The sequence below is a fragment of the Carcharhinus amblyrhynchos genome, chromosome 11 (genome assembly GCF_965287045.1).
Source record: "Carcharhinus amblyrhynchos chromosome 11, sCarAmb.v2.hapA, whole genome shotgun sequence".
Taxonomy (NCBI): Eukaryota; Metazoa; Chordata; class Chondrichthyes; order Carcharhiniformes; family Carcharhinidae; genus Carcharhinus; species Carcharhinus amblyrhynchos.
Genome location: NC_137334.1, coordinates 48,001,222 through 48,026,729, shown reverse-complemented (window position 1 = coordinate 48,026,729; position 25,508 = coordinate 48,001,222). Strand labels below are relative to the sequence as shown.

The following is a 25,508-nucleotide window of genomic DNA, read 5'->3' as shown; positions in this document are numbered from 1 at the left end:
TTATCCAGACAGTGTTATTCCGAAGGCATTTGTTGCTGTGTTAACTGTTATTGTCCCATTGCCATTGTTGGCAACCCATGGACCTCTGGAATTTATGGTAGTTCTGTACTCAGTAAAGCTGCTGAAAACCCTCCTTCTTAATCAGCTGACTGCTGTGAAGGAACAGCTTTGCTAGTTTTTTAGAAATGCCTGCTTCTGCGTAGGTATATTTGGTTGTTCCCTTCCACTGCATATGATTAAAGTGACAATTTCTCAATGCCTCTCCCAAGTTTCCATGTGAGCTAACTCCTGGTGACTGCATTGAAGATTTGTACTCTGGCTGGCTTCAGTTTATCTTGCATCTTTAGAGTTGCAGACTCAGCTTGCATTTTAACATAGAACATAGAACACTACAGCACAAACAGGCCCTTCGGCCCACTAGTTGCACCGATCACTTGTATACCTACTAAGCCATAGACCTATCTATAACCCCCAATCCCATTAAATCCCATATACTCATCCAGAAGTCTTTTAAAAGACCCCAGAGAGTTCGCCTCCACCACCACCGACAGCAGCCGATTCCATTCACTCACCACCCTCTGAGTGAAAAACTTACCCCTAATTTTGTGCTTGAAATCTTCCAATTCAGCTGTGATATATGCATTATCCTGTAGAACAGCTTCATTTACCTTCTGTTCATACACTGCTTTGCATTGGCATGGTTTGCAATCATCTTGTGGTGTGGTTGAATATTGTCTCCCTCTCGCTGGGTTCTTCTGTCTTCTCCTCTCTGGAATCTTTTGTTTCTGTTCTCTTTTCTTTCTTTCACTCTCTCTCCAGGGTTTTTTGTTGCCCCTTTTCTGCTGGCACATTCAGAGTTAGTAGTCCAAGTTTTAGACTTGCTCCAGTTGAGATGAGAGATTGTTGCATCTCTTTTATGATCTGGAACTCTTGATCTTCCCTCTTGTCATTGCATTGGGCTCTCAGGCTAATTTGTCCTCTCCTACAACCATCATATAACTGCTACCTCATTTTCAAGGGTTTCTTTTTCAGATCACCACGTTGTGCCATTTTGCACAAGTTTGTGAAGTCATGATGTTGCATCAATGTTCATTTGACATTTTGCTTGATACTCTCCCTCTACAGTCACCACTGTAACAGTCACAAACCAATCACCTATGGTCTTGATGGAAGCAAGTTGTTGTAGCATGTATAGTTCTTCATCAGACTGTTCTGCTAAGATTTTTCCAATGGACATCTGTGCAGGCTTATTTTGATCTTTTTTTCTCACTGGACCCTTGTGTGCAAAATGAAGAGGGATGATCTGGGTTTTGAAATACAACGGTATTGCTTGTCCAATCTGCTATATTTGCTATAGTTACATGACTGCCATGAGGCAGGTTCACTATAGGCTGCCATCTTAATAAAGCTCTTTTCACACTGAAGAGATGATTCAGAGATAACCTTTCACCCTACCCCACCTAGATAAGTTGACAGTGTCCCTGACATGGAAGAATGACAAGTAACCTATACCATCCCATAAATAAGGAGAAGTATGTCAAGACTCTTTGCACATACAGATTAGCAACCTGTTTAGTACAATGTCTTCATAATGGGGCAAACTAGCTTGATGTGCTTTTTGCAACTGGTCAACACTATTCCCTCAACAGATACCATCAAAAGCTGACTAACTGGCAATCTACCTCATTACTGTTTGTCAGCCCATACTATCCATAAAATGGCTACTGCTATTGCCAGCATGACAAGAGTAATGGGTAATGACATTTATGCTATAAGATATTTATGCTATAAGATGCTCTACTAAGGTACATTCAAAAATCTAAATCAATGAACTATCTTAAATTTAAATTAACAAATCAATCTGATCTGAGATCAGACACCATTTTAACATCAAATGCTGTTTGGTATTTCACAGTGGCAACCTGGGACCACCGGCACCTGAGGCACAGGTCTTATGCAGTCAATGGCAAATCTAAACTCACCAAGCTCACTACAGCTAGCTGGAGAATCTGGTAAAAGATTAAGTTGGCAGCTCTAGCAACCTTAAATCATTTACCACAGTCTAACTACAATCCATATACAGTACTTTCAGTGGTAAGAAGTGAGTCATTGAAGGTTTGGGAAATAGGCCAAGTGGAAGATTTGTATAGTGCTTGACCTCTGTCAATAAAAAGGATAAATTGCTCGGAAATGATGAGAGCCGTTGGGAGTAAGTCAGGTAATAGAATTACCATTGCACTTAACTTGAGGCATCATCATGAAAGCCTCTCATATATGGGTAATCATGCATATATATTTTATAATTCATACAAAGTTGTCAACATCTATATGCTGATAAATTCACCACATAAAAATAGTATTAGAAATAGGATAAAGACCACAAATGGGGAGTTTGATGATTTCACTCTGAAAAATAAAATTATAAGCAGTTTTCATATACATGTTACTGAAACAGGCCATTTGGCCCACCTAGTCTTTACCTTGAGCCATTGCCCATCTTTTTCCATCTAAATCTACCATTGGAGCCATCTATTCCTTCTTCCCTCATGTGATTTTTCAGCTTTCCCTTAAATACATCTATGCTATTTATTTCATCCAACCTGCAGCAACAAGTTCCACATTTTTGCCATTTTTTTGGTAAGAATTCTTGGGCTTCTGAGTTTACTAAATATTACTGCAAGCAGGACACTCAAAATTACAGATGATTTGCAGAAAATTGACAAACTTTATCTGCTGTAAGTACTTGGAAAGCCACAAAAATCCACTGAGGCTAGATAATGTTACTAAAGATATTTCTTAGTTCTCCAACACCATGCAAGGTGTATCAACATTGCAGCATGCATCAGGATCAAAGTACCCTCGCGGAAGATGATTCGATCATTATACTCTGAGGGTGGCATTTAATATTCTACCCCAAGGCAGGTTTGGAGGCAGGGTGTATTTAATCAGGTGGGAGGGTGCCAAGTGGGGAATCTATTGTGGGTTTCCTCATTTGTTCTTCTTTGATGATGGCTTTTCCAAGCTTTTACAATTCGGTTGAATTGAATTAGGGAGGGCTTGGACCTTTTAAACATTTTATCACAATGTTGTCATTAGTAGTTCAGCAATTTTGTTACAGTGACTGTGATGCATCCTAACAGTTCATTGCACTATTAGTTACAGATTTTAAAACTACATGAATAGTTTTTAGAATTCTGGAGGGCCCACTTTGTAATCACAGTGGAAAAGAATTTTAAAAATGCAGTCTTGTGATCAGTAGAATTTCTCATTTAAAATATATTAAGGCAAATTAACATACCCTGAATATGTAAACTTTGTGATCATCTGAATCTGCTCCTTTTTTTTATTTTCTCTCTAGGGAGTTTTTCCTACTGTTTATTAAAGCAGTAATAAAACTCTGGGAACTGGATTTAATGCAGCCAGTCATGACAGTAAACTCGGTGGCCAGGTCACTCTCCCATTGGTGGCAAAACCTCCCCTGATTAGTCAAAAGTTAGAAGAGGACTGACACAGCATTTCAGGCCGCCAGCAGCTGGACGTCAAATAGGCTCATTAATGATGACCTGTCATCTCTGAGCCCACTAAAATTTAGTGGTGGTTCACAGACTTGTCTTGAGGCTGGATCACTTTCCTGCGCCTTTAGAATGACTGTTGAGTTTGTCAGTGGTCTCCCAGTGGGCCCATCAAGGGAACCTGCATTGAGAGAAGAGGGAGCTGCTAAAAATCTTTGCCTTCAATCATCTTTGGTCTTGGGTCCCACGATTATCCTGGACCTCTGGTGGCTGTACTGCTACCAACTGCCACCATAGCTGACAGTATCAGGAGCTGTTGGTCTCTGATTGGCTAACGCTGGCCACTTAAGTGCCTGAAGGGCAATTGATTTTGCTGGTTGTCCCCCATAGAACTGACAGGGTTTCCCAACCAGTTCACTAACTGATGTACAGGATCCCCATTGGTCCAAAATCCTGGCTACAGTAACACTGCAGCTACAAAAGAAACTTCAAGCCAGTGATTCTAAACTCTTTTGCTTCTCTCCTACAAATGTCTAAGCTCAGCAAAAATAGGAACACAGTGTGGTTAAGAGTCACGGGTTTGACTGCAATAATTGTACACACAACGCTTGTCAGTTGTTAAACCAATTCTATTGCCCAGCAAACAGTACACTACTCAAAAACGAGCACGTTACATTTCCCTGTCAAGTCTCAGGAGGCATTTTCATAAAATGCCTTCAAGGTTGCTTTTGTGCATTTTATAAATTTCAGTGTAGTTGTAGCAGCAGAGTGCAAGTACTACATCACAATGTGTCTTTTGCATTACTAAAACGATCATTTATGGCTGAACTGAGCAATAAGTCCTGCAGAAAGATTTACATGATACAGTATTTCATTGATTTAATAGATTTTGAGCGTAACTAACTTTCAGCGATGATATAAAATGGATGATATCGGATCAGCCTTCTATTATATCAAAAAGTAATACCACAGACATGCATCTTTGACAGGTGAGTTAGATCCTGGACATCTATCAAGTAAATTGATAGGAAATCTTACTCACTGTGAAATGAAGTGGTTGAATTCTGTACACCATTTTTCCGGGTATAACAACGTAGGTGGCGGGTTTCTGAAAAACAAAAACAAAATCTGAAGGAAAATAACAAATTATTGCTAAGATTTGATTTACTTGTTCATCTATATTAATTGTTGGTTTTGTTTGGAGCAAAGAACTACTGCATACTTCTAACTGCAATTTTCACTCAACGTAAACTGAGAAAATCAAAGTCAAAATGTCATTTACAGCACAGATGGAGGCCATCCGGCCCTTTGAATCTATGCTAGCTTTCTATAGAGAAATGCAGTCAGTCTCACACTCCTGCTCTGTCCCCACAATCTGCAGGTTTATTTCCTTCAAATGCCCGACTATTTATCGATTCTGTGACTGGGCAGCACTTATTAATCAATCTTGAATGAACTAATAGCTACATCTACAAACAATTTAAGATAATCAGATTCATAAAATGGCTCGTTTATATTTGCTCCAAGTGACATACATTCGTACACAGCAACTTATTCTCTGCAAATTTAAATGGTTTAGAAGAATGGGAGGCAATCTCATTGAAACATGAGAAGATCCTGAGAGAGCTTGGCAAAGTAGATGCTGAGAAGATGGTTCCCCTCATGGGGGAATCTAGCATTAGGGGGCAAGAACAGAAAATGCTGGTAAATCTCAGCAGGTCTAACCATCTGTGGAGAGAGAATAGAACCAATGTTTCAAGTCTGGATGGCCCTTCATCAGAATTGTAATTAGGGAACATTGTTCCAAAATAAGAGGTGCCCCACTTAAGGCAGAAACGTGGACGAACTTCTACTCCGAGGAGGTCAATGGTCTTTGGAGTTCTCTTCCTTAAAACAGTAGTAAAAACTGGCTCATTAAATATATTCAAGGCCGAGTTAGACAGATTTTGATCTACAAGGGAATCAAGGGTTATACAGGTAGACAGAAAAGCCACAATTGGATCAGCCATGATCTTATTCAATGGGGCAGCAGGCTTCAGGGCCCAAATGGCCTATTCGTTCTCCCATTTCTTATGATCCTATGTGATATAACCCCAAGTGCAAGTCCAAAAACTTTAAGCGAAGAGTTCAGGACATCCATGTCTGCATTGGCCACAACTAGAGTTTAACTAGCTAAAACTATACAACCTGCCCGAGTATCTTCCTGCTACATATGCATCTAAAACCATCTTATTCGTCAGAATTTCTAGCATGTAGAGTAATCGTAGGCAATTTTTCTGCCTCCCCAGTTTCAATAGTAAATTAATCAGTCATAGTGCTTGTGAGTAATATAGGCTTAATTGGTTCAAGCATCAAATTGCTGACCTTGCTAGAGAGGCTGAATTTGGTTCTAATTCTCCAATGGTCCATATTAACCTAATTTCTTGTATCATGCAGTTTTAATGGTAACTCATCAAAATGGTAACATCCCATGACAATATTTTATAATGTGAAAATGGCCTATTCCTTCTCCCATTTCTTATGATCCTATGTGATATAACCCCAAGAGCAAGTCCAAAAACATTAAGCGAAGAGTTCAGGACAACTTTCACTATTATGGATTCTTGCTGAATCAAGTACTTCTTGGAGAAAGAAAATCCACCATTTTTCCCTCAGTAACTAAAAACTTCTCATGTCAAAAAGTTTTAAACAAAATAAAAATGTTATATATTTCACTGATTTTCCATATTGTGGAACAAATAATGTTGCCTTGCTGAATTTAAAAGTTCAGTCTGGTCATCACCATCTGATTAGCAACCTAACAGAAAAGGAACTCTGCCCAGTTAGAATACCTGGCCCTCATACATGGCTTCTGGTGGAAATTCTGTATATTGACCTTTAAGATTAATTCATCTCTACGCGCCTATCCCATCATGTGAAGTAAGCACTAAAAGAAAAGTGAATTATCCAGCATTGGTTTCTACCCCACCAACCTCTTTAAATGAATGCCTCAAGAATTTTGATTCTGGAATTTGGAACTCATGTGAATCAATATTTAGTTTCCCTGTGATCTCTGTGCCACAAAATTTACATTTTGTGGGAGATACATTTGTCTATCCTTCTCTTCACTGCCTGATTATGGAGGCAATGCCCCAACTGTCCTTTAGCATTTTGAATGAGGGCAACAAACTAACTTTTTCCATTTTTCTATCTTGAACTTGCTGTGGAATTATTAATTGAAAATTGAATCACAACAAAACGGAGGGGGTGGGTAATATGTCACCACTCAAAGAGGGAAACAAATCAAAACACCTGCTTATAGACACGTTAAGAGGAGAAATTAGTGCTGTTTAAATTAACCACCCCCCCTGCCCCAACCATTGTCCGCAACAACACATATGCAGTGAAGGATTCAAGCTAGGAGTTGTCTTCATGCTTGCTTGTGCACACGGTTCTTTCCAACACTAGATTGACCTCTAGGTGCATGTCATGTGTTTTCTTAGGTCACTGTGTAAGTAATACTATACTCAGTCCCACATTAACCCAATATGTTCCAGACTCTTATAATACCAAAAAGATTAACATAGCTTATGTATTCAAAGGGTGTGAAGAATATAGGTGTAATCAAGGATTTGAAACTATGTTCAAATGGTGAACAAACACAAAATGTTCACATTAATAACTAAACAAAATTTCACGTGGAAGGCTGTAACCAGGCAGAAAGTCAGTGTTATAAAATCCTCAAATATCCATTTTGAAAACAGATGTATATTTCCACAAATATTTGATTTTCATGCATTTCAGAAACTGTGACTTGAGAAATTTGCCTGGGCTACAATGAGACAAGTTTTAATGGAAACGGAAAACAATATTATAAAGTTTCATGGTATTTTTTGTGAATTTACACAACAAATTACATTTATACAGTACATTTAATATAGTTAAACGTCCCAAGGTATTTAACAAAAGTGATATCAATAAAAATCCTGCACACAGAAGAGCATACCAGGACAAATGGCCAAAAGCATGATCAAACAGGTAGGTTTTCAGGAGCATCTTCAAATATGCTTACCGCAAATTCTTAATTTTGTTTTTTCTGCAACCAAAGTAGCAGGTTTTACTTTTAGTTTTCATCTACACCAGCCTTGAGAACAATGGAAGTGCACCTCAACTGCAAAAGCAACTAACTAAGACAGTAGATGTTTTCTGAATTACAGCCTGTGAGTGAGTCAGACCTATTTCATACTTCCTTGTTAACATATACAAACGAGAGCGTGGAAGCAACTGGACCCAATTATGTACGCATTATAAAGTGTCACTGAATAAATACTGTCGTCTGGAAAAACATAAGAACATAAGAAATAGGAGCAGGAGTAGGCCATCTAGCCCTTCCAGCCTGCCCCACCATTCAATAAGATCATGGCTGATCTGTCATGGCTCAGTTCCACATTCCCACCCTCTCCCCATAACCCTTAATCCCCTCGCTTATCAAAAACCCATCAACCTGCGTCTTAAAAATACTTAGCGAGGTAGCCTCCATCACCTCAACGGGCAGAGAATTCCAGAGAGTCACCACCCTTTGAGTGAAGAAGTTCCTCCTCAACTCCGTTCTAAACCGCCCCCCCTTTATCTTGAGGCTGTGTCCCCTAGTCCTACTGTCCTTTCTGAGCAGGAAGAGTCTCTCCACCTCTATCCTATCCATCCCATTCATCATCTTATATGTCTCAATGAGATCTCCCCTCATTCTTCTAAACTCTAATGAGTACAAGCCTAGTTTATTTAGCCTCTCCTCATAGCTCAACCCCTTCAACTCCGGCATCAACCTAGTAAACCTCCTCTGCACTCCCTCCAAGGCCAAAATATCCAAAACACAGATCAATCAAGCAAACTCAGTATATATTGAAGCCAGAATAGTTTCCACTATGTATACGAAAACAAGTTGTTAAATTTATCTTGAAGATAAATCAGAAAATTAACAAATCACAATACTCTAAGAGTTACAAACAAAAGCAAATTCACAGCTCCTTGTTCCATAGTAAATTACATTGGATTGGGGAGCATGCTTTATGAGGATAGATTGAGGGAGCTTGGCCTTTTCTCCTTGGAGAGACAAAGGATGAGGGGTGACCTAATAGACGTGCATAAGATGTTGAGAGGTATTGATCGAGTCGATTCTCAGAGGCTTTTTCCCAGGGCTGAAATGGTTGCCACAAGAGGACACAGGTTTAAGGTGCTGTGGAGTAGGTACAGAGGAGATGTCAGGGGTATAAATTTTTCACTCAGAGGGTGGTGGGTGTGTGGAATGGGCTGCTGGCAACGGTGGTGGAGGTGGATTCAATAGGGTCTTTTAACAGACTTTTAGATAAGTACATGGAACTTAGTAAGATAGGGGGTTATAGTTAAGCGTAGTAATCGTGAGGGTAGGGACATGTTCAGCACAACTTTGTGGGCCAGAGGGTCTTAATACATCTTACACAACAGTGCTGGTTGGCAACATAGCAGATTCCAGAATCACGGCATCCCTTCCTAGTTGGAAAAGCTAGACCCCAGAAGGATAATGAACAGAAATCTGGGGCAGGGCCCCAGAATTAGGCATGATCTCGAGGGAGAATGAGAAAGGAAAAAACAATGCAGATACAGTTAATCCTGGGATACTTGGCCCATCCAGTTTACACCATGACATTTGAAAATAAGGACAAAAGCTAAAAGCTAAAGAAAATATGGACACATGTTGCAATTAGTCCTGAGATGTCCCTGCAGGTTTTGTATACTAAAACAAATTGACAGTTCCTCATTTCTGAAATGGAAATGAAATAACAAACTAAATAACTTTAAATGAATTACAAAGTCAAGCTGACCCTCAATATATAAACATTAGTTCTGCCACATCCATCAAGAAACAGTGAGACATAGCAATCAATTGAAATAGTCACTCTTGTAATAGCTTTTGCAAGTTTCCCAAAATGTGATATTTTACTAATGGTTTGTATGTTCTCCAGTAAGAATCCAATGTCACAGCTGGTCAAAATGAAATAGGTCTATCTTGCACGAGACCAGAACATAACTTAATAAGCAGCATTGGTCTAACATGTGAAGCTAATTTTTGCCCCATAATAAATTTAAGCAAGAGAAATAAAATTATTTCAATTCTCAATTTCTATGTGCCTATTTTAATTCCTCTTCATATCATAAAATATGACAAATATTATATCCAGGAAAGAGTTTATCAAGGACACAAAAGATTTTTTTTGTTTCAGCAGATCGCAACTGAACAGATTGGATCATAAAATCCTGCCACTTTGTCGCTAATGATGTGAATAATTTGCTTAAACATCAAACACCTGTTTCAGTATACAGGTCTTGGCATATTAAAATAGAAACAGATCTTCCCTTTCTTTAACCATTTGGTAGATAACAGTTACTCTTTTTAAAAAAATGAATCCCAAAACAATTAACATGTTACAATTAATGGAATTTGGTTTTTTCTGGTTTGTTGTTTTAGATTTAATTAAGCAAACTTATAACACGTCTGTCCAGGATTGACACATTTGCAAAAGCACAAAAATTCATAGATCCACAGATTCATTTTGATTTATTTACAGCATTCAACACATTTTTAAGGAAATCGATTGACTAGTTATTATACTTGCCACTTTGTCCTCCCATTCTGGAGTTATTGGCTCTTTCTCTGGAAGTGGGCAATTGTACTTCACCTAAAAAGTCAATATTCAACAATCAAGGACATCTTAGCAAAGTCAGATCCCAGCTGTGTATAAATCAGGAGCGGAAATCCTGGATGATTTTCCAGCTGTGACACTGCAGATGAGATCAGTTAAGTTCAAACCTGGGACCTTCCACATCTGTATAACGCACAGATTAACATTACCTATTACGTCAACTAAAATTTTCCGGCCACTCCTGCTGGTGTGATCTTCTGGTGCACTGATGGCAAACTCCCCGCTGCGAGTTCCCAGGGGTGGAAGGTGCAAACAACAGGAAATCTGTTGACAGCAGCAGGACAAGATCATCCTGTCACCAGACAATGGAGGCCTGTTTTTGCTGTCGTAAAACACACCGGATGCATTTTACATACATAGTAATACCCATAACAATAATACATAATACCTCTGCCCTTACTCCACTAAAACTTGCACTAAATAGTTGTGGTGTTAACTTATTAGTACATGAACTGGAAAATTTTATGCATTGGCCCAAAAAAGGTATTTTGCCTGCTGTGTGTGATACTTCATCACAGCATTTGCTAATCATAACATTTGTAGGATGTAATATTTGACAGTATGATATTGTTCAACATTTTTTACTCAATCCCATTTCCCTGTCTCTGAGCAAGGGGGTTGGCCAATCTGTTCCTAGACTTTTGCCAACGTTGCTCTGAGCCAACAGAAGTATCTTTCCAAAGGCTTCAATTATGTGTGCAGCAGCACCTGGTGTTTTTCTGTCATTTACCCTCCCATCCTGCATGAAAGTTTGTATTCTTTTAATACAACTTTGCTAATAACAGGAAATCATCTTGAGGATAAAATCCCTGTTTATTTTTCACTTGAGATTAGTCGTCTATTAAAGTCATGGTTTGAAAAGGGATGCTGTTGCATTAATAGTAATAAAAAACAGGCAATAATTACAATGCACCTGCAATAATGAACCTTTAATATTCCTCAAACAGCAAATGAAGAGCCTGAAATCTCACTTTACTGAAGAACAGCTGCAAGTTTTTATAGGGTCTGACTACAGCATCAGAAAGACAACTTCAGTAGAATGGATCCAAATATGCAGAAGCATCAGTGATTATCACAGTATCAATGAAACGGAAGAGCTGGTTGGAATATGAGGAAAGAAATCTTGTTAAAAGGCCATCATTCGGTAAAAAATATAACTGTGTAGTAGCACTGCAGAATAAATACCTACATCATCAAAGGTTGTAATAAATATGTGCAAAAATGTTGTAATTGATAGAGGGAAAAACTGACAAGAATACTACAAGCAGTAAAAGAGAAAACAGTAGGATTATGCAAATCACATTATGCATATAATGATAGCAGAGAGATCATCATTGCTCTTACATTGCAAGTAAAAGAGTCAGAAACTGTACGGTAGAAAGATAATAACCTGCAACGAGGAAACTACTATTCAGATGTTCAGAAAGGAAAGCTCAGAGAAACGGGTTCAGAAAATTGGAAACTAACAGAAAAATGAAGGTATATATTGTTCAATTGCTGTACGATTTACATAATTTTTTACCTGAACACCCAAGACATGTCGATTGGATAGATGGAATAGTGGTAGTTTATCTCAGTAGTGCTCTCATTTGAGAAAGCAGGTCCAAACTGATATGTTTTATACTCTTTTGTTGTTCATTGAACGCTAGATAAGAGCACTTGTTAGCAGCACGCATGCTCTAGAACCACAAACCCCTTCCTTCCCATCCCCACTCCTAACTATATGTTATATTCAGAGACAGTGTCCCAAAGATTCTGGAATAAAAACAGCCATTACGTGGCTACACCAACCTGAGTGTTTACTGGACATAATACAAACTTTAAGACACAATCTTGACCTGCAGAACAGTTGCTGGCCACTATCATAGAAGGATTTTGAAAACTCACAGGCCGTGTTTCTATGATCTGGCAAATCAATCTACAAGGTGAAAAGAAGGCTACCGGTATGTCATCTAATATGGTAAAGGAGCAGCCAATTGGTCGACATGTCAACAGCAGTTTTCTTTCATTCATAGGCGTCCACGTGTCTTCAAAAGCTATAGCAATTTTGGCAAAGAACACATAAGTATTGATAAGGTTCAACAGTGTTCATTGCAAATACAGAGCCTTTTGTATTCTTGGCATTTGGCCAGTTTGCTATGCAAGCGAGCTTCTTCCAATAGCAAACACATAGCAGTAAGGCATTAAAGCAAATTACTGTGGATGCTGGGATCTGAAACCAAAAGAGAAAATGCTAGAAAATTTCAGCAGGTCGGGCAGCATCTGTAAGGAGAGAAAAGGGCGTTTGAGTCTAGACGACACCTTGTTAAAGCCCAAAGCATCAAACATTCCAGTTTTGACAAAGGGGCATCTGGAATCGAAATGTCAGTTCTTTTCTCCCCTTACAGATGCTGCCAGACCTGCTGAGATTTTCCAGCATTTTGCCTTTTGGTAGTAGTAAGGCACAGGCCCAACCAACAGAAAATTATTGACGTAGTACAAGAAACAAATGCATCATAAAATGGACACCACTATATAATTTAGTAATTTCTTTTGGTGCATTTGTTTCTCATGCCATCATTGTCATTATATTTTGAAATGTTTTATTCATTTGTAGTTGAGAAAATAAAAAGTAGTTGACTAAAAACCAAATGGTGACAAAGACCAAATGGCATCAAAACTGAGGGTTTTCCCACAGTCAACATCGATCCTTTAAAACGGAGATGATGAGGAATTTCTTCAGCCAGAGAGTCGTGAATCTGTGGAACTCATTGCCACAGAAGGCTGTGTAGGCCAAGTCATTGAGTGTCTTTAAGTCAGAGATAGATAGGTTCTTAATAGATAAGGGGATCAGGGGTTATGGGGAAAAGGCAGGAGAATGGGGATGAGAAAAAAAAAAATCCGTCATGATTGAATGGTGGAGCAGACTCGATGGGCCAAGTGGCCTAATTCTGCTCCTTATGATCTTATTAACATTGTATGCTAAATACCTGGGTGGCTCTTTATCCACTGAATGTAAACCTCTGGTGGAATTTTTTCATTTCGTTTCAAAGTGTTGTCTCAGGCAGGAAAACCAGCTATCTTGCTGGATTTTTTTTAACCATATTTTCGAACACTTAGGAAAAAAACAGCAGCTGATAAGAAATCAGGATGCCCTTTACAAAATGAAATAAAAAAAAAACTCCCCACAGCACCTGCCCACCCCACATGGACACAGGACCCCACCTTCCACGGAAACAGGGCACCCCCACCTCCCACAAAAACAGGACAACCTCCACGGGCAACACGCACACCATCCCAAACTGCCTCGAGGGAACCAACCTCCATGCACCCCACCACCCACTCCCTCCCCCCGGGGACAGTGCTTGGAGGCATTGCCAGAGGCACTGCTTGGGCACTGCCTGGGCATGACCCTCACCCCCAGCGGGGACTGTGCTTATCTGTGCACACCTGGTGGGGACTGTTGCCAGGTCCTGTTGATCCAGGCCTGTTATAAACTCCATCAACAAAATCCAAATGTAGGGGGTTAACACAGTGGCAAAACCTGCTAATGAGACGGCAATGGGTTCCATTATGTCATTGGAGGGGGGCGGAGGGACAATCTAAATGGGAAATCGCGTCAGCGTAAAAACTGTTTGGGGACTCCCGTTGGATTCTCTGTTCCCACCTGCTTTCCCTCCTAAAGAAAATGGGGGTGGAGAATCCTGGCCCTCTAATTTAACTCCACTGGTGAGGGTGAATGTTACTCATATATGTTGCAGTAGATCTCAATACGTGGGATAGGACCAACTGCCAGGTACATGTCTCTTATGTCCTCAGGATACCCTTTCCTGCTGCATCTGCTTCATTCCAAAAAAAAATCACAAATAGCCATTATGACCATACTATCAGAATAAAATTTGTTTTTTTAATTTGTTTTTGAAACACTGGAATACGTGAAAGCAGCATTAATCACTAAAACACAGACAAATAATGAACATTTCAGACTCCTTTCTACTTTTATTTAACCTTGCTACTTAATTTTTTTGAAGTAAGAATATGAGCGACTCTAAGGATTTGCAAGCACAAATCCAAATTCTACTATTTCATAGCACAATGCAGTAATACATCAAGGCGTCACTTCACATTCTACCTATTAAGCCTCTCTTGGTTTAAAAAATTAGCCAGGTTTTCCAATTCTAAGGGAGTGTGGAACCATTACAGTTGTGAAGTATTAAAAAAGTACTTACTTTTTGTAATAATTTTAACCCAGATTTGGAAAGAGATGCAAAAAGTATTAAAAATTGAATATAATTCAATAGAAACACCGAACTTTCTAAGCACCAAAACAACAAAATGAGACGTCAACACCATTCACTTAAATCTGCTATCATATGAAAGGCACTTACCTGAGATTTCACTGTTCACCAATGATCATTGCACATTATCTTTTTGTGCATCTATTTGGGGAAATGTGTCTAATCCATCTGTAGTATCAGACCTAATGTTCACATTTAATTGCCTGGAAATGCAGACCAGATGTGCTAAAATTGGTCTTGCATTTGCTTGAGTAGGTTCCTCTTGGGAAATGATATCTTTATAATCTTTCAATAAATTTATTTTTTCAAAACAAGAAAAAACTCAACTTCCCAAAAAAGAACATTTCTGACCAAAAAAAACAGAAAATACTAGGAAGGGTGCACAATTAGGATCTAAGAAAGAACTCAAGTCTGACAAACGGTATCAGCTAAAATGTTAATCTTTTTATTAGGACACATTTACAGTGAAGAGACACACCAGAGAAACTAAAAACAGATTGGGTGGATCACTCTGTGAAACACCTCTGTTCAATCAGCAATCTGTGGCCCTGAACTTCCAGTCGCCTATAACATCCCACAAATAATGAAAGAAAAATTGGAAACCCACATGTCTGAAAGCAGTGGTAATGTGTGGGAAAGCAACGAGGTAGGACTTGTGGTTAACAACAATATGAAAGTAAAATCAGTCTTCTCATTCAGATTCAAGCAGATGCGGTGACATCACAGCAGAAACCCTTGATAGAAGAGGAAACCATTAATTACTCTATATAAAATGAGGAATAAGCAACTGGATGCTCCTGCACAGCCCCTGACGCCATGGCCTAAGCAGAGCTGTAAGATAAGGAGTGCCGACTCAGAGGATGGGAATTAAAGAATGGCTCATTTATCAAGTGCAAGGGAAATCTGACAGCTGAAGTCCCAGAAACTGAGACTGTATCAAATATAGGGGCCCCCTGCTCAGAGTTGGGCTGCAGCAGTGACCCCAGCAACAAAGGCTGTAATCTGGTGCACATGGATGTAGATGTGCTAGTCAAGAAAGGGGTTGGACTCATTAAAAAATGCAGCTGTGTGCAACCATTGTAAGAGGTTCCTCAAGGGATGTGTAAGATTTCATGGCAGTTGTCATGATTCTTTCATTCTGAGGCAGTTGTATAATCTCAACTGTTCATCCCACCAGACAGCCTCTTTGGATGACTCCTGGTATTCAAAGGGTACCCAGCAAAGGAATGGCTGCTGGCCCCTTTGTGAACTAGCTTGGTGGTAAAAACTGGATGGCATGGACAAGTTGGGCTGAGGGGCCTGTTTCCATGCTGTAAATTTCTATGACTATGACCCAGTAATGATACAGCTACTGCCTTCTCAGCACAACACTTCCACTTCTTCAATGCCTTTGCTGTTGTCACTCCAGAGCTGCCACAGATGCTAAGGTGGGGCAGTCTGAATATGGACCTTCTAACGCCAGAGCTGCTGAAAGTTATCTTACAAGGCCATTCATCAACACGAATGAAAGTCAGTAGTTTTCTACAAGCCATGCTTGAGCCACTGCACAGGTCACTGGAACAGACAAAGGCACAAGGAAGACAATCACTAAGTGAATGTACAGGGTGATTAGTTGATTTTTGTACGGAACATTGGAAGGTTTGATTTATAAAAGTTGCCTTGGAATGATTGTTTTGCACTAGTGTCATGCCCCTGGACAGTGACCACAGGCTTTCTATGGTTCAATGCACCAATCTTTTCAATCTGCCTACTATCAGCCTTTTTCTGTACATCACCCCCATCAAAGTGCTAAGCTGAGTCTCCTACATCAGAACTCAAGTGTGATCGTGCCCTCCAACAAGTGGCTGCTGCGCTAGTACTTTTTCCTGCCCTGGCTGCAGACCATCCAATTTTGTTTGTCTCCAAACCTTTTCAATCATTCTATAAAATGCAGATTTAAGACCTGAGGTAGATTATAAATACGGTCTCTCAACACTACTTTTTTTTTTACGCTTTTACTAACTCATATGATTCAGTATCAAATTTGATAATGCTTCTGTGAAGCTTTTGTGATGTCTTATTATGTTAAAGGCGCATTATAAATGTGAACTGTTGTTGTTATAACTGCACGATGATCAATATAAAAATGATACGCATTGTACTCTGGAATCCTGAAGATAGTGAATGTTGCTAAATAGAATTCACTTATTTTATGATCAGACTGTCATTTAAAATCTGAGAACTATATTTGTGAATCCGATACTCAACTAGCACTGTTAAATTGTGTAGCGCTTTTAAAGTGATAAAGGGCTGAAATTTGCAGAGAGAAAGTTCTAGTGTCAGGGTCAATTTCAGGTCATGCAGCTACACAGGTGGTGACAGGACTTTCTTGGCAATCTTGCCACCTGCAGCTAATTAACGTTTGACAGCCGAAAACGGGTGGTAAGTGGGAGGAATTTCTGGCAGGTCTACGAAAGGTGCCATACAGTCAGCTATCTTCATATACACTGCACACATAGAAGGCTGTACTGGAATGGTTGGAGACAGAGGATAGTGGTTCCACGGTTCATTGATGCTTCCCTGGAGAAGTGCCTGAGGCAACAATGGAATGAAGTTGCTGTTTGATGAGAGGAGAGGCCAGAAAGACTCACATAGAAGGTACGATTGGGAGTGGCTGAGGAGCTCAGCAGTCATGGGATGGTGGCACAAATGTGTGTGCAGTGTTGGTTTCAATGACCCGGTGCAGTCCAGCAAGATGTGTGTGGCATTCATAATAGCAAGTTTGGAGCCCTGATTGTTTTGAATCACACCTATTGGATTTGAGATGAGATGGTCGACCAATGCATCAGACATGACCAGTGACCAAATTCCAAAGTGAGATACAGATTGCCTCACGCCAGAGGTAATCACTGCATTGGCAAGAATGGCTGCTTGTAGCAAACTCCAAATGGCATGATGATGGCTATGCAAAGTGTGAAGTCTCAGAACACCAGGTTGAAGTCCAACAGGTTTATTTGATAGCATAATACACTAGCTTTCGGAGCACTGCCCCTTCATCAGGTGAGTGGGAGTTCTGTTCACAAAAATATAAAGACACAAATTCAATTTACAAAATAATGATTGGAATGCGAGTCTTCGCAGGTAATCAAGTCTTAAAGATACAGACAATGTGAGTGGAGAGAGCATTAAGCACAGATTAAACGGATGTGTATTGTCTCCAGAGAGGACAGTTAGTGAGATTTTGCAAGCCCAGACAAGTCATTGTGGGGGTTACAAATAGTGTGACATGAACCCAAGATCCTTTATATGCCCTGTTTGTGAATAGAACTCTCACTCACCTGACGAAGGGACAGCGCTCCAAAAGCTAGTGGAGTTTGCTACCAAATAAACATGTTGGACCTTAACCTGAGACTTTTTACTATGCTTACCCCAGTCCAATGCCGGCATCTCCACATTATGCAAAGTGCCACAGACTGATGAGTGCACCTGGTCTATGAGACATAGTGACATGGTATATGTATGTAATTGCAGAAAACAGTACTCACAGTGAAAGGGTGCTAAGATGAGTGGGAGACGTGTGCCATTCATAACTTTAATGATCGATATAGCATGCGTTGCAGCAGACAGTGTCACTAAGGGCCAGGTGGTGTGAAGCCCAGGGACAGTGAATAACTCAATGATGCAGGCATCGAGCGGTGCCATGACTCTGGTGTACGAATGCATGACCTCCTCTACTGAGAGAGTGCAAACCTCATGGTGAACCACATGTATCATACCAACTAATGGACAGTGAGGTACACTCCAGCCTCCAAATTGTGGTCTTATCCATGAGCTGTGTTGCAAGATGAGCCTGTTGCCAGGTGCTCAATCACTCCAAGTCAGCAAGAAAGGGAAGGTGGGCCATAGAAAGAGTTAATGAGTGGCTGCCTGAAATCTATGAACTTCTTCCTGCGGTTATGGTGGATCCTTGGCTTGCGGATGGTGACTCGAATGCTACTACACTGATGACAGTCAGCCCCAAAAGCGTTAGACCCCTCTTGGCTCTGACATCAAGAGGATGTCCACTGTGGCCATTGCATGCACTACAGCAGGACTGGTTTAGCCTGCCTCCAAATCAAATACAGACACAAGAGAACACAACTCTCAGCACATGGAAGCACTTGCATAAATCCAATTAGTTGCATCTAGGGTCTCAAGTTAATTTTTTATTGCTGAAAGCCAAAGCATTAGATGCTGTGCAAAGGTAAAGGTCATGCAATGAATATGTTAATGGATCAAGAGGAGGAGATGGCAACTCAACGTAGTTGTCCATCTCCAATGGAACTCTCCACTATAGCACCAAATTATACAGAACGCAGTATCCCACCACAATATGCGAGACCTTTGATGGGGCAAATTGCAGGGCTCCCCTTATTCTATTTAGGCATGTGAACCTCAGAGAAGATCATGGCCTGTTCAATGATTGACCTGTAGCGGCATGGCAACAGTTGTTGCTGTCTCTTGCCAGTGTGGGCTTCCACACAGGTGTTAAGCATCAATATCATTTGTGTCCTGTATCCATTACAAAGGCAATCAGACAGTCTGAAGTTAAGATGCTAGGGTCTGTCTCAGAATGTACAAGTCACTAATGAAGCAACTAACTGGATTTATGCAAGTGCTTCCATGTGCTGAGAGTTGTGTTCTCTTGTGCCTGTATTTGATTTGGAGGCAGGCTAAACCTGTCCTGCTGCAGTGCATGCAATGGCCACAGTGGACATCCTCTTGATGTCAGAGCCAAGAGGGGTCTAACGCTTTTGGGGCTGACTGTCATCGATGTAGTAGCATTCGAGTCACCATCCGCAAGCCAAGGATCCACCATAACCACAGGAAGAAGTTCATAGATTTCAGGCAGCTACTCCCTAACCCTTTCATGGCACTTCCTGGGAACCATACACACACCGGCAGGATCTTTTTATTACATTCATAAACTATTTGTATATTCAGCGAATGGAACCTTTTCCTGGTTGAAAGCATTTTACTGCTTTGTGGTTGCCTTGTTAAGCACATGCATGCAATTAAAAACCTCAAAAGAAAATTCAGTGATGGGCCCAAATTCTATCACCCACTTGGTCTGAATGCTCTGATTGGTGTGATATCATGTATTGCCCTGCCCTCTGGTACATGCCATCTGTCACCATCTTGATGAAACAATGGACCACTGACTAGAAAATCCCTGAGATATCTCCACACAATACCTGGAATAATCCTGAGGAGTAAAGGTTGTCTGGCAAAGTCACTTTCATTGCCACAGGCCATGGGTGGCCACCACGTACCAGCTGCTTAAACTCCCCTTCTAGCATTCAGCACAGGTCCATCATCACCCGGAGAAATTGCTGTTTTGCCATCTCCATTAAGCTGAATCTCTGTTTACAAACCCTTTCAAAATGGGTAACACCCTCTTTGAACATTTGCCTGCATTATTCCTATATCGGTTTTCCTCATCTGCATGCCATAGCAAATTCACGTGACTCATGTTCCTCAGGTTTCTGCAGCCACAGTCCATGAATTGGTTTCTCTTCTCTCATTTTGCCCTCATTGGAGGAGTCGAACTCAGCGCAGACTATCCATCGAGATTTGGAGCCTTATAGCTCAATGTTTCTCAGTACTCTAGTAGTGCCTGCACTCACTGCAGTGGACCTGGAAGATATCCTTCCAACAAGCACCTTCCAATAAGGGCTTATTACTCTGCAAACCTTCCAACTGTTCAAATCTTTGTTTATCTGAATCGCAGCCTGCTTGGCTGACACTCGGTGCATTGCCATTAGCTGCCACTTCCAGCCAAGGTGTGCACGCGCGCACGCACACACACACACACACACACACACACACACACACACACACACACACACAACTTAACATTGCATCTCATTTGAGCAGGCTAAGCACTAGTGCTCACTAAAACCTACGCACCCCATGGAAATTAGAAAATTCACTTCAAAAATCACTCTCCATTGTGCTTGCTAGCCATTTTATCAGACACCATGCCTCCAATTCATTGACATGGGACTGACAAAATTCTACCCAAAATGCTGATGCCCTTTTTTTGGTGGGAGCTCCCACTGATTTTATCAAAATGCTTGTTTGAGTTCCTGTTTCAGGGTGTTGCAGCCCTTACCACCGGCACAATCTTTCGGTCCCGCCACGGGTTCCTGACGGTGACACAGGCAAGAAATCTAAATGGGCATTGAATGTGGAGCGACCAGATGACTCCACCTCTGGCCAATTGCAGGCTCCCTCTTCCATGGGAAAACCTGTCATACGAGAGCTGGAGAATTTCACTCATACAACTTGGCAGGCAATCAAAGCAAATAATGTCAGACATTCACCTGCCATGAAAAGTACTGAAGAGGTTTGTTAAGGCAGCAACTACAGAAAAAACATCACAGAACACATTATACTCACCACTTCTACTCCTAAATTCACAGGTGTAATCATCTTTATTCATATGTATCAAAGTAAATGCTAACAGGACCCTAGCCATCATCTTACAGGTATGATGATGGTTTTTCTTCAAAGTCAGTATTTGAAAAGGAATCAGAATTTAAGATTGTACTATCAAAACCAAAGGAGTCCTTTCATAATCATTTGGTGCATGTGGGAGTCATTGGCAAGGCCAGCATTTTACCGTCCATCCCTTTGGATTGAGAATGAGGTGTTGAGCTGCCATCGTGCTGTGAAAATATTCCCACAGTGCTGACAGACTGGGAATTTTAGAGCATTAACCAAATGACAATCTATTTTCATTAAAATGCTGCACATCTTGGAAGGGAATTTGCATTTAATGGTGCTCCCATGCAAAAACAGGAAAATCTCAGCAGGTCTGACCATGGCTCTCCTATGCATCTGTTGCTCCTTTCTTTCTAAGTCACAGGTTTAGGAGAATGCCAAAGATGCCTTGGAGAGTTATTGCAACACATATGGTATTTAGTACTCACTGCTATCAATGTATGTCTGTGGTGGCGTGCATTAGCGTTCAAAGTGGTGAATGCAGTGCCAATCAAGTGAGCTGCTTTATCCTGCCTAGATGGTGCCAAGCTTACGTGGAGTTGTACTCATCCAAGCAAGTGGACAACGTTCTACCACATTTCTGACTTGTGTCCTGGGGAGTCAGTTGGGAGTCATTAAACACCCAGGCCAGAATTTTCCCACGCCCAGATCAGATGGGAAAGGAAATGGCTGCCAAGCAACAGAGCCGCAAACCCTCAGTACTGCCCTCCACCACTTCCCTGAGGGCTGGAGAGGGAGTGGGCCCAGACACCAACAGTCCTGCTCTTATTTACAGCTAATTTACATCATAGCAGACTTAAGAGCCCATCAGCAGAACATTTTCTGCAAGGCAACTGGAGTTAAGCAGCTGTCAGATTTTTACACTAACTCCTTGGAAGTGGGAGAAGTTTCAAAAGAGTTTCAAAACTTTGTAAGCACTTTTGATTGCTTTTGCTTTCAATTTAAACATCTGATGAGGTTAGCAGCTCTAAGGTCAAACTTAAATTTCAACAGACTTCTAAATATTTTAAAAAATCTTTTAAGTTAATTTTAAAATATTTTGAGATCCTCCAGCTACAGCTCAATGTTTGCTGAATATCAATCTGAAGATCCAGGTTGATGTATTTGGGAATGGATGGGAACAAAAGCTGGACTTTTAACCTGCTCACTGCAGACTCAGCTTATCTCTGCTTTGCCAAAGCATGTGGCAGATCTGCCTCAAGCCCAATTAAGGCCCAGGAGGCCGTAAAGTCGCACTCCCTGGCAGTTTGGAGACAGAGGTGACAGTGTGACTTGGTGTAGTCCTAACTCCTGATTCCTGCCTCCCACATGAAAATTAGGCCTTCCTCTGGCCGGCTCTTGTCAGGTACAATATGAGGGAGATTATGGTATGGTGAATCCAGAGGCCAGGCTATTGCTCTGGGGACATGGGGTTAAATCCCACAATGGCAGCTGGTGGAATTTAAATACAATTAGTAAAATATCTGGAATATAAAGCTAGCCTCAGACGTGGCAACAGCAGGTCTTGTGGCACAGTGGTAGTGTTTCTACCTTTAGACCAGAAGCTCCGGGTTTCAAGTCCAAATCCAAGATTTGTTGGCCATGGAAGGAGCATTCATGATGCAGTTCGATAGGTTGATAATCAGCTGGGGAATCTACCACTAATCCCCACAGGTAAACACGTGTGTGAAAATACAGTTGAAAAAAAGTGACGGCAACCATAACAACTACCATTGATTGTCACAAAAAACTATCTGGTTTGCTCATGTCCTTTAGGGTAGGAAATAAGAACATAAGAACATAAGAAATAGGAGCAGGAGTAGGCCATCTAGCCCTTCCAGCCTGCCCCACCATTCAATAAGATCATGGCTGATCTGTTGTGGCTCAGTTCCACATTTCCGCCCTCTCCCCATAACCCTTAATCCCCTCGCTTATCAAAAACCCATCAACCCGCGTCTTAAAAATATTTAGTGAGGCAGTCTCCACCACTTCAACGGGCAGAGAATTCCAGAGATTCACCACCCTTTAAGTGAAGAAGTTCCTCCTCAACTCTGTTCTAAACCGCCCCCCCGCTTTATCTTGAGGCTGTGCCCCCTAGTCCAACTGTCCTTTCTGAGCAGGAAGAGTCTCTCCACCTCTATCCTATCCAACCCATTCATCATCTTATATGTCTCAATGAGATCTCCCCTCATTCTTCTAAACTCTAACGAGTACAAGCCTAGTTTATTCAGCCTCTCCTCATAGTTCAACCCCCTCAACTCCAGTATCAGCCTAGTAAACCTCCTCTGCACTCCCTCCAAGGCCAAAATATCCTTGCGTAAATACAGCGACCAAAACTGCACACAGTACTCCAGCCGCAGCCTCATCAATGCCCTATACAGCCGCAGCAAGACCTTCCTACTTTTATATTCAATCCCCCTCGCTATGAAGGCCAGCATCCCATTCACCTTCCTGACCACCTGCTGCACCTGCAGGCTGGGTTTTTGCGACTCATGCACAAGGACCCCGAGGTCCCTTACCTGGCCTGGCGTACATATGACACTGAAATGGCCAAGCAAGCTATTCAGTTCAAGGGAAATTAGGGACAGGTGTCAAATTCGGGCCTTGTTAGCGATTGCCCCATCACATCAAAGAATAAAGCATTTATGTAGTTGATGCAGTTAAGTTTCTAATCAATGATATTGTATAGGAGTTTCAATTAGGGTAATGCTGTTGAATGTCAAGACAAGGTTATATTGTCTCTCATCCAGGTAAAGAAATCTGTTCTTACTGATGTGTTCATTGCACTGATGCTAATCCCAATTTATATCTGCGTGCACAGTCGTGAGGTCAGCTACAACATTTTCCCAGCTGTTCATATTGCTATGATGCAGAAATCGTGTTGAATCATGTTTTTAAATTTTATTTTCCTCCCACTTTGCTTCCAATTGCTCTGTCACACTTGCCTGCAGAGGATTATTTTTGGCATTGTTTTTAATCAGTCTTTTATATGGACAACATAATCAAGCCATCTGTGCTCTTTAGCATGATTCAATGTAATCTTGCAATGCTTGAGGATTTTATAGCTAGTAATTCTGTTCTGTATGTTCATTCACACATTTGGGTAAAGAAGGTGGAATTGTACAACCTGCTTAAACTTAAAATGGGTGGCATGCACGAGTCACATCTGTAAAGCAGGGTGATGATGATGACGACAATCACACATTCTTTCTGTTTTGCTCCAAGCTTGATCCTAGGCTGGCTTCAGAAATACTAGCCAGAATTTCATGTGGCAGCGGTAGGCATGTATCCAACCCGCAAGTGTGTTAAAGAGCCTGAGAAGCCATTGGGAGAACTTTCCAACATCCTCACACAGCCCACAATTTTGAGGTCAGCAAACATGCATCTGCATCGGATGCACATTGTCGGCACTTAAATAGCCAATTCAGGTAATTAAAAGTCCAATGGACAATGATTTCACATTGACTGCTTGATTTTCAGCACATAGCACAAGCAAAATAAGTGGGTGCTCATCACGCTTTTTTCATTTCCTCATCCAAGGGCAGGCTAAAAGACCGTAGTTTTTTGAACTCTCTATTACAGAGTAGTCTCTGACTCTCAGCAATTCAATGAAGGTTTTTCGGAGGATTAGAGGACAACACAAGGCACTTGTACTCTGAATTTGCTCCAATTAGGGATAATCGCCTCTGCTGGTGGGGCCTCCTCTGAAGAGAGAGTGAAGGTAGGGTGAGCACAGGCAGCATCCCAGGCAGAATCCTGTAAGAAATAGGCACAGGTTTGTGCAGAAGTGATGCAGGGCCAGCAAGGAGGCCAAGGCAAGAGGGAATGCTGAAAACACCACTAACCAGTTTCTAGAGTATGCAAGCAGTCCACCAACTCCCTGCAAATGTCAGAGGTCCAGCAATGCAGGAGGCTTCACTTTTCCAAAGACACAGTGACATCTACTTAAGACCCGATGGATTCTGAAATTGCCTCCAACTGCATGGGTGGTCAGCTAGTGGCTTTGAAGGTCGCTGTGGCCCTCAACATCTAAGTTTTCAGTTCATCTCAGGGCTCAGTGGGAGATCTGTGTGGTGTCTGATAATGAGCTGCACCAGTTGTGTCAAGTTAGCGACCAATGCTATCTTCAGACACACTCGCATTTTCATCAACTATCGGACAGACAAGAACCATCAACCAGAAAGAGTATGAGGGTCTGTAGCAATGTTTGGGCTCCCCCCGCATCCAAAGTGCTAAAGATTGCATATATGTGGCCAACGAGGCTCTGTCAGGAGAGCCGGGAGCTTTCACCAACAGAAAGGGGTACCATTCGATGAATGCAGATTGTCTATGACCAGAGGACATACATTCTACAAGTCTGTGCTGTCAGAGGGAGCTCACACGATTCACACATCTTGTGGCACTCTCAGATACGAAGGCTATTTGTGGCTCCTTCAAGATTGGATGGGTGGCCCCTGGATAGCAAGGACAATCATTTGAAGAGGTGGCTGGTGATCCCA

The 25,508-nt window shown here is 41.3% G+C and overlaps 1 protein-coding gene across 7 annotated transcripts in view; it reads right to left on the bottom strand.

Moving 5' to 3' along the window:
• The window catches only part of myo3b (myosin IIIB), a 542,791-nt gene that overhangs the window by 395,755 nt on the left and 121,528 nt on the right, over positions 1 to 25,508 (bottom strand). For all 7 annotated transcript variants that reach the window (XM_080199029.1, XM_080199032.1, XM_080199033.1 and 4 more), the window contains one exon: positions 4,555 to 4,620. In XM_080199029.1, coding sequence (XP_080055155.1) covers positions 4,555 to 4,620 — 66 coding nt within the window. The remainder of the gene's footprint in view (positions 1 to 4,554; positions 4,621 to 25,508) is intronic.